This window comes from Electrophorus electricus, chromosome 16, assembly GCF_041902795.1.
Source record: "Electrophorus electricus isolate QZ-2024a chromosome 16, ASM4190279v1, whole genome shotgun sequence".
In the NCBI taxonomy this organism is placed as follows: domain Eukaryota; kingdom Metazoa; phylum Chordata; class Actinopteri; order Gymnotiformes; family Gymnotidae; genus Electrophorus; species Electrophorus electricus.
Genome location: NC_137512.1, coordinates 1,902,818 through 1,912,500, shown reverse-complemented (window position 1 = coordinate 1,912,500; position 9,683 = coordinate 1,902,818). Strand labels below are relative to the sequence as shown.

Sequence of the window (9,683 nt, the reverse complement as noted above, 5' to 3'; positions counted from 1 at the left end):
GTGTGTGTGAGTCTACTGTGAGTGTGTGCATCTGTACTGTGTGTGAGTCTGTACTGTGAGTGTGTGAGTCTGTACTGTGTGTGTGAGTCTGCACTGTGAGTGTGCGTCTGTACTGTGAATGTGTGAGTCTGTACTGTGTGAGTCTACTGTGAGTGTGTGCATCTGTACTGTGTGAACGTCTGTACTGTGAGTGTGAGTCTGTACTGTGAGTGTGAGTCTGTACTGTGTGTGTTTGCATCTGTACTGTGTGTGTGCATCTGTACTGTGTGTGTGAGTGTACTGTGTGTGTGCATCTGTACTGTGTGTGAGTCTGTACTGTGAGTGTGTGCATCTGTACTGTGAGTGTGAGTCTGTACTGAGTGTGTGCATCTGTACTGTGTGTGTGAGTCTGTACTGTGAGTGTGTGCATCTGTACTCTGAGTCTGTACTGTGTGAGTGTACTGTGTGTGTGTGCATCTGTACTCTGTGAGTGTGTGCATCTGTACTGTGTGTCTGTACTGTGAGTGTGAGTCTGTAATGTGAATGTGTGAGTCTGTACTGTGTGTGAGTCTGTACTGTGTGTGTGAGTCTACTGTGTGTGAGTCTGTACTGTGAGTGTGCGTCTGTAATGTGAATGTGTGAGTCTGTACTGTGAGTGTGCGTCTGTACTGTGTGTGAGTCTGTACTGTGAGTGTGCGTCTGTAATGTGAATGTGTGAGTCTGTACTGTGTGTGTGAGTCTGTACTGTGTGTGAGTCTGTACTGTGTGTGAGTCTGTACTGTGAGTGTGCGTCTGTAATGTGAATGTGTGAGTCTGTACTGTGACTGTGTGAGTCTGTACTGTGTGTGTGAGTCTGTACTGTGTGTGAGTCTGTACTGTGTGTGAGTCTGTACTGTGAGTGTGCGTCTGTAATGTGAATGTGTGAGTCTGTACTGTGAGTGTGCGTCTGTACTGTGTGTGAGTCTGTACTGTGAGTGTGCGTCTGTAATGTGAATGTGTGAGTCTGTACTGTGTGTGTGAGTCTACTGTGAGTGTGTGCATCTGTACTGTGTGTGAGTCTGTACTGTGAGTGTGTGAGTCTGTACTGTGTGTGTGAGTCTGCACTGTGAGTGCACGTCTGTACTGTGAGTGTGCGTCTGTACTGTGAATGTGTGAGTCTGTACTGTGTGAGTCTACTGTGAGTGTGTGCATCTGTACTGTGTGTGCATCTGTACTGTGAGTGTGAGTCTGTACTGTGTGAACGTCTGTACTGTGAGTGTGAGTCTGTACTGTGAGTGTGAGTCTGTACTGTGTGTGTTTGCATCTGTACTGTGTGTGTGCATCTGTACTGTGTGTGTGAGTGTACTGTGTGTGTGCATCTGTACTGTGTGTGAGTCTGTACTGTGAGTGTGTGCATCTGTACTGTGAGTGTGAGTCTGTACTGAGTGTGTGCATCTGTACTGTGTGTGTGAGTCTGTACTGTGAGTGTGTGCATCTGTACTCTGAGTCTGTACTGTGTGAGTGTACTGTGTGTGTGTGCATCTGTACTCTGTGAGTGTGTGCATCTGTACTGTGTGTCTGTACTGTGAGTGTGAGTCTGTACTGAGTGTGTGCATTTGTATTGTGTGTGCATTTGTACTCTGTGTGTGCGTCTGTACTGTGAGTGTGTGCATCTGTACTGTGAGTGAGTCTGTACTGTGTGTGCATCTGTACTCTGTGAGTGTGTGTCTGTACTGTGTGTGTGTGCAGCTGTACTCTGAGTGTGTGCGTCTGTACTGTGAGTGTGAGTCTGTACTGTGAGTGTGTGCATCTGTACTCTGTGAGTGTGTGTCTGTACTGTGTGTGTGTCTGTACTGTGAGTGTGAGTCTGTAGTGTGTATGTGAGCCTCTACTGTTTGAGTGTGTGAGTCTGTACTGTGAGTGTGTGAGCCTGTACTGTGAGTGTGTGAGTCTGTACTGTGAGTGTGTGAGCCTGTACTGTGTGAGTGTGCGTCTGTACTCTGTGAGTGTGTGTCTGTACTGTGTGTGAGTCTGTAATGTGAGTGTGTGAGCCTCTACTGTGTGAGTGTGTGAGTCTGTACTGTGTGTGAGCCTGTACTGTGTGAGTGTACATCTGTACTCTGTGAGTGTGTGCGTCTGTACTGTGAGTGTGAGTCTATACTGTGTGTGTGTCTGTACTGTGAGTGTGAGTCTGTAGTGTGTGTGTGAGCCTCTACTGTTTGAGTGTGTGAGTCTGTACTGTGAGTGTGTGAGCCTGTACTGTGTGAGTGTGTGAGTCTGTACTGTGAGTGTGAGCCTGTACTGTGTGAGTGAGTGTGTGAGCCTGTACTGTGTGAGTGTGTGAGTCTGTACTGTGAGTGTGAGCCTGTACTGTGTGAGTGAGTGTGCGTCTGTACTCTGAGTGTGTGTCTGTACTGTGTGTGAGTCTGTACTGTGAGTGTGTGTATCTGTACTGTGTGAGGGTGTCATTGTGTGTAACATGCTAAACAGCAGGGTGGGGTGCCAGCTGCCGTGAGACAGACAGCCTAAACCACGCAGTAGTGGGTGGAGATGAGTGCTAACTTACTGTTGGCCCGAGTGACGCAGGAGGCAAAACAGGACGCAGAGACCCCTTCGACGTTTAGAGACGTTTAATAACATAGAACATACAGGACAAGGTTGGCACTCACACAAAACACAAACGGTGAACATTCTCACATTTACACCGTGAACATTAATAATGCTGAAAAAGGCTAAGAAACATTAACGACATCTACATTTACATCTACAACAACATCGACAATGACCCACACCGAGGTACACATTAACTGGGGTTTAAATAGACGGACACACACGTCACGATTAACCCCATGCAGGTGTGTGTCCTTACGGAGGGCGTGGCCACAAACAGACGTGGTTCCCCCTGCACGCGGTGGGCCGTACCAAGTGACTCGTGGGGGGGAGCGTTCCATGACAGAAACACTGAGTAGCTCTCAGTACAAAACCAGCTTTGCCTGGTTGATTACTGAGATGGTACAGAGATGGTACAGACAGAAAAAATCACCATAGAAAATAATCAGGAAATGTGATTGTTTTCTGCAGTCCCGTTTTGTTATAGCTGACTTGATAAAAGGTTGTGTTGTGTGGTTCATTGTTAATTCCGAAACAGAAATGGAACATATTGCAATTGTTTCAGTTACTATGGTATGCAATAAAGAAAATGTTATGTGGGTAGGTGTATATGTGTGTTTGAGTGTGTGTGTGGGGGGAATATGTGTGTGTCTATGTGTGTTCTGAGTGTGTATGTGGGGGTGTGTGTGGGGTGGGGGGTATGTGTGTTCTGTGTGTATGTGTGTGTGTGGGGGGGGTCTGTATGTGTGTTATGTGTGTGTATGTGTGTGTGTGTGTGCGCGTGTGCGCGTGTCTGTATGTGCGTATGTGTATGTTTGTATGTGCGTATGTGAGTATATGGGTGTGTGTGTGTGTGTGTGTGTGTGTGTGTGTGGATATGTGTGTATGTACGTATGTGTGTATGTGTGTTCTGTATGTCTGTGTGTGTGTATGTGTGTATGCGTGTATCTGTATATGTGCGCATGTGTATGTGTGTATGTGTATGTTTGTATGTGTGTATGTGTGTATGTGAGTATATGGGTATGTGAGTATATGCGTATGTGTGTGGGGGGTATGTGCGTGTGTGTGTGTGTGTGTGTGTAGTGAGAAGCTGTATGACAGTGGGACACTTGTTCCGGGTGTGTGTGTTGTGTAAGAGGTCGACAGGCAGATGTTCTCAGGTCTGCAACAACATGCTGATTCTCGTGGGGAAAACACAATCAGAGGTCAGAGGTCAGAGGTCAGACAGTGGCCTATGTAGTGCCAGACAAGAACAGACACTTACAATCAGACACTCTGAGCCAAACCAAGTCAATGACTTACAATCACACACACTCCTACAGCTAGGAAATAGAGCAGCCTCTCTCTGACTCTCTCATTATATTCACACACACACACACACACACACACACAGAGGAAACAGAAACAGAGGAAGGGGGGTTGCCTGTACTACTTGTCTGGTTTCAAAGACACAATTCCTCTAAATATATTTCCAGGGTGAAACAGTTCATTCTGACATTGTCACCTTGTTCTTCTAAACATAGTAATTAATTACATGAGAAGGACGTTTCTCACAAGCTGCATGGGATTTTCCTTAGCGCTGTGATTTCGCCTCACACAGAGACAGTGCTCAGTGTGCACTGGCTGCCAGCAGATCACTATATCACTTTGTCTTCACAAGGAGTCACTTTTTATACTATGAAACAATGCGTATTTTTACCACGAGAAGTCACACAGATGGGTGGCTCGTGTATGAGCGCTCACGCGCACATACGGAAGATGTCAGCTTCCGTATACATCTGGCTGTGCTGGGAGACACATATCACTAAACTGAATGAGTAGTCTGATCCATGACTGGTTCCAGGTATATTTATATCTCAGTGACACACACAAATAAAACACACACACACACACACACACACACACACACACACACATACACACACACTCGTAACATAGCCAAGGAGAGCTTCTAGAAGGAAGCTGTAACATTAAACTGCGTAAACTCACCAACATATCTGCTGTTTTCTGCTCTGCGCTAAAACCCGCATGGCAAAGCTGTGTGTCGGGGCAGAGCCACGCGCCACCACGCGCAGCCTCCACCGACGCGGACACCACAGTGGCACGTGTGCTTTAATTACAGTAATATTCAGCAGCAGTGTTACAGCATGCAGTGGGATTTCAGGTTTAGAATAGCACTGCAGTGTTAGAGGTACTGGAACACTGAGGTGGAGGTAGGTGAACAATAACAGACCTCTGTCCACCATCCCAAGAGCCACACCCAATTTTTCACCCAACCTGACGCGTTGCACATGAGCTGTTCCAAAACCCCACCCACCCCTCACACCCTCACACCCTCACACTCCCACACCCCACACTCTCAGCCACTGTAAGAGCACACAGCGCACACACTAACTGTGCCAAGCAGCTTAATAAAGCGCCCTTAGCCTTGGTGCTCTCTGCTAAAGAGCCGTGCACTTCAGCGCTGAGGCAAGAGTCACGGTGAGTCCCGGGTCACGGCGTTCAGGAGCACTGCAGGCTGATTAGCTGGCCAAGAGGCACTTATGTTAACAATAACAGCGGGATTATGAACGAACATCCGACAGCTTCTGCCAACAGCCCCCCCAACCCCGCGCTAGGCCCCGCACCACCTCCGGCTTTCGGCGAGGACGAGAGGCCCGAGACCCGTCGGACGAGCTGCCGTGAGAGAATGGGAGGGATTAGCTTTTAGTTCATTAGGTGACCGGGACGGACGTTTTCTCCGGCTTGACCCAAGCGTTGCCATGGCGTCGTGCGGTCTGGCGCTCTCTTCAGAGCCTGCCGTCGCCACTGCAAATCAGCACCAACTTCTGCTAAGTGCACAAATTGGGCTTATAACAATAGCGGAAATTTCATATTCTTTTGTTTGCGCCAGAGCAGAACGATTCCCCGCGTGGCCGCGCTCCTTCAGCGGGGTGGGCAGCTGGAATCCCCAGCTTGTGTCTTTTGAAGGCTACAGGCCACTTTTCCCACCCTATGCACCTGCAATTTTACCGCATTTTAATCCTGAATTCCTGCCAGACGGAACTTACCATATGAATGGGTTATTTAGTTTTGTTCCCCTGCTTTTCTTCCAGGGGTTTCTGGACATCGACCTGACGGAGTTTAAGAGAGGCGAGGCCAACGTGACTGGCTTCCAGCTGGTGAACTACACCGACCAGAACATCAGCAGAATAAGACAGCAGTGGATGGACTTCGACAACAAAGTCCCCAAGAGGCCGTTGAAGGTACGACTCGGCGGCCCTGCTGGATCAGTGAGTCATGCTCGCTACGCAGAACAAAACTGCGCCATGTGAGGCAAGATTAGAGTGAATCAGAACGAGAGAACTCAAGAACTTTTCCAGCGAGCAGCGAGCCAGACTCAGAGCTCGATTACCGATACACTCTCCCGTGTGTTTACGGTTTCCCCATGTTCTCGTTAGCGTCTCTGTTATGTTGTCATGACGAGTAGCCATCTTCCCACAGTACACAGGGGCGCTCACATACGATGGCGTCAAAGTGATGTCCACAGCCTTCCAGAACCTTCGACGGCAGAGGATTGACATTTCACGCCGTGGCAACGCTGGGGAATGCCTGGCCAATCCGCCAGCCCCCTGGGGCCAAGGCATCGACATTCAGAGAGCCCTACAGCAGGTGCTCTCCCTTCAGGCAATCACACACACACACACACACACACACTCCTGCTATGACAAACACAAAGATACAAACTGGCTATAATGCACACACACACATGCACACACACACATGCGCGCACACACACACACACACACACACACACACACACATGCACACACACACACACACACACACAGTGCAATACACTGTCACACATAAATCATCTCGCACATATGACTGGCATAGATTCAAATCTATTCTGAGAGGCTGGAACAGAACAGTGAGAAACAAATTACATCTCTCTTGTGTCTCATCAGGTACATGTTGATTGGGCAAAGAGAACATCGCAATCAAATATGACACAGTGGGTAGAGACCAAATACTGGTGGCAATAAACCCTTATGTTGGTCATAATAATTTATGACAAGATTTATTTTCAGATAGATACAAGAGAGAAGGAACACCTGACTGTTTCACAAGCCTAGAGCAGATTTATGCCTCATGCTGATGGTGTCCTATAAAAATACAACCACAAAGGAGAAAAGCTGACAGGACTTAGGATCCAGGACTGTGGCTGTCCAAAAGAAGCCTCTGAGTAGAGACATTTTGGCCTTTTATCTAAAAAGCCACCCAGAAAGTAACGCCCGAGAAAAGAAAAAAAGAAAACTATATGTCTGAGGTGCCAGGGTCAGGCTCGGAGGCGGGGCTATGAAAGAGCTGAGCCAATCAGCATCGGAGGCGGACGGTTGAGCCTGACGTGCAAGAAAGAAAGTAGGAAAGATCTCTTTTATCTCTCTGACTGACCGAACCCGCTGCTCCGGGGTTTTTGTTCCCACAGGTCCGGATCGAGGGTTTGACGGGGCACATCCAGTTTAACGAGAAAGGCCGACGGACCAACTACACCGTCAGCGTGATGGAGCTGAAGGCCACAGGGCCAAAGAAAGTAAGGGCGGAGGTTTGAGCCGCACGGTGCACCTTAAATAAAGACTCCACCCACTGCTTGGCTCACAGTCGGGCTGGCCAGCTTGCTAATGTAATTGAGGGGTTTAGAGCATCGCACTGAGGGCTGGTGGAGGGGGTTTGCCATCCCACACGACCGTTTCTTGTCACTGATTTGATTCGGTGTCAGGTGGGGTACTGGAACGAGGATGAGAAGTTTGTGAGCACGTCGGCCTACTTCCCCGGCAGCAACGGGACGAACGGACTCCAGAATCGCACCTACATCGTCACCACCATCCTGGTATGCCTCCTGCGCCTCCGACCCAAGCTCATCCTCCAAAGGGATATAGCGGAGCGGCCGAGGTGGCCGGAACCGTTTGAAGCGTCCGCGTGTCGGGATTGTGCCGCCATGTTGCTGGTGGTAGGAGGACGTCATTTATCTATTGTTTTCTAAGTTTGGAAAACGGGAGGTGACATTCTGCGCCCTGCACGCCCCCGCAGACGTGCAGATCCGCTGCGGCCCGCGGCCAGCGAGAGCGACACCCGTGTTCTGCTCTCCCGGGCCCGGACCTTCTCGGCTGATTGAATTCTCAGCAGATGCTGAAAAATTGGATTTCATCCTCTGCTCCCTCCTCCCGTTCAGCCGAGCAGAGCTTTCAGCAAACCGCTCACATCACACGCTCGGCAGGGCGCCTACTCGCCAGCCCAGCGGAGAGGTTAAGCTGGCCCGCAGAACAGAGATGTAGAGACAGGGGAGGGGCGTCTTACACAAGAGCCACACAGGGACATAGAGCAGGCTGGAATATGCAGTATGTCCTATAGGGTCTGATATACAGTAGTATGTCTTACAGGGTCTGATATAAAGTAGTATGTTCTATAGGGTCTCATACCGTGTGTCCTACAGGGTCTGATATACAGTAGTATGTCCTACAGGGTCTGATATACAGTAGTATGTCCTATAGGGTCTGATACCGTGTGTCCTACAGGGTCTGATATACAGTAGTATGTCCTACAGGGTCTGATATATAGTAGTATGTCTTACAGGGTCTGATATAAAGTAGTATGTTCTATAGGGTCTGATACCGTGTGTCCTACAGGGTCTGATATACAGTAGTATGTCCTACAGGGTCTGATATATAGTAGTATGTGTTACAGGGTCTGATATAAAGTAGTATGTTCTATAGGGTCTGATACAATGTGTCCTACAGGGTCTGATATACAGTAATATGTCCTATAGGCTCTGATATACATTAGTATGTCCTATAGGATCTGATACCGTGTGTCCTACAGGGTCTGATATACAGTAGTATGTCCTATACGGTCTGATACCGTGTGTCCTACAGGGTCTGATATACAGTAGTATGTCCTACAGGGTCTGATATACAATAGTATGTTCTATAGGGTCTGATGCAATGTGTCCTACAAGGTCTGTTATACAGTAGTATGTCCTACAGGGTCTGATATACAGTAGTATGCCCTATAGGGTCTGATACCGTATGTCCTACAGGGTTTGTTTGGCAAGGGAGTTTGGGATGGTAGTTTTGTTGAGGACACACCATCTCAAATATGGACTAATATTGACTATGAAGTTTATACTCTGTGTGTTCAATAGTGTTCATTTGTGTTTGATTAATTTCTCGCTTTCTTTCTTTCTTTCTTAATGCTTGCTGTCCAGTGTTACTTTTTCAGGCTCAGCTGCAGTGAATGAAAAACCTCCAGTCGTGTTGTGCGGCCAGTAATCTCTGAAAGACGGCCAATCTTTCTGAGAGATAACAATTGCACTGCATCCCCAGGTAGAACTGCACTGTTCCCACCCTGCAGATTGCCAGCCCTTTCGTCATGAGCTTTGACGAAGCCAAACTGGGCTCCTCATCTGAAAATAAACCCATCAGATTCACAGGGTTGTGAGTGTCACAGCACCGGTTCACCTCTGCTCTGTCAAACTCTTCAAACCAGCTCCAGCCATCACACTTCTGCTCAAAAAACCGTGATTCACACGCCGCCGCCGTCCCGCTCGTAGTGCCCCATGTGGCCGGCGCTGGTATGACGCTGCCTCGTCTGCATCTCTGTCCCCGTCTCAGGAGTCCCCGTACGTAATGCTGAAGAAAAACCACGAGCAGCTGGTGGGCAACGACAAATACGAGGGATACTGTGTGGAGCTGGCGGCCGAGATCGCCAAGCACGTGGGATACCAGTACAAGCTCAAGATCGTGGCCGACGGCAAGTATGGAGCCCGGGATCCAGACACCAAGATGTGGAATGGGATGGTGGGGGAGCTCGTGTACGGAGTGAGTTACACGTCCCTTTTATTGTTCTTCCGTTTAGCGCTAAAGTACAAGTCTGTTTATACGCAGCTGCCACAGTTTCCCGTTTTCTTATCGACTTTGTTCATCTTTAATACGCGCCTCCAGATTCAAGCGTATAATCGTAAGCGCGGCCTAATGGCTCTCGCCTAATGGCTGGGTTTCATGATTTTATGGTGTGGCCACTAACTTCATGAATTATTTCCTCAGTAGCTCAGATTCCATGGAATGTGCTCCTGA

At 48.6% G+C, this 9,683-nt stretch overlaps 1 protein-coding gene across 7 annotated transcripts in view; it reads left to right on the top strand.

Moving 5' to 3' along the window:
* gria1a (glutamate receptor, ionotropic, AMPA 1a) overlaps positions 1 to 9,683 on the top strand; it is a 56,340-nt gene that overhangs the window by 20,818 nt on the left and 25,839 nt on the right. For all 7 annotated transcript variants that reach the window (XR_014117409.1, XR_014117408.1, XM_027024067.3 and 4 more), the window contains exons 6-10: positions 5,664 to 5,813; positions 6,052 to 6,219; positions 7,040 to 7,144; positions 7,331 to 7,441; positions 9,222 to 9,428. Coding sequence is in view for 5 of the 7 variants with exons in the window: in XM_027024067.3 (XP_026879868.2) it covers positions 5,664 to 5,813; positions 6,052 to 6,219; positions 7,040 to 7,144; positions 7,331 to 7,441; positions 9,222 to 9,428 (741 nt within the window). In the remaining 2 variants the exon portion in view is untranslated. The remainder of the gene's footprint in view (positions 1 to 5,663; positions 5,814 to 6,051; positions 6,220 to 7,039; positions 7,145 to 7,330; positions 7,442 to 9,221; positions 9,429 to 9,683) is intronic.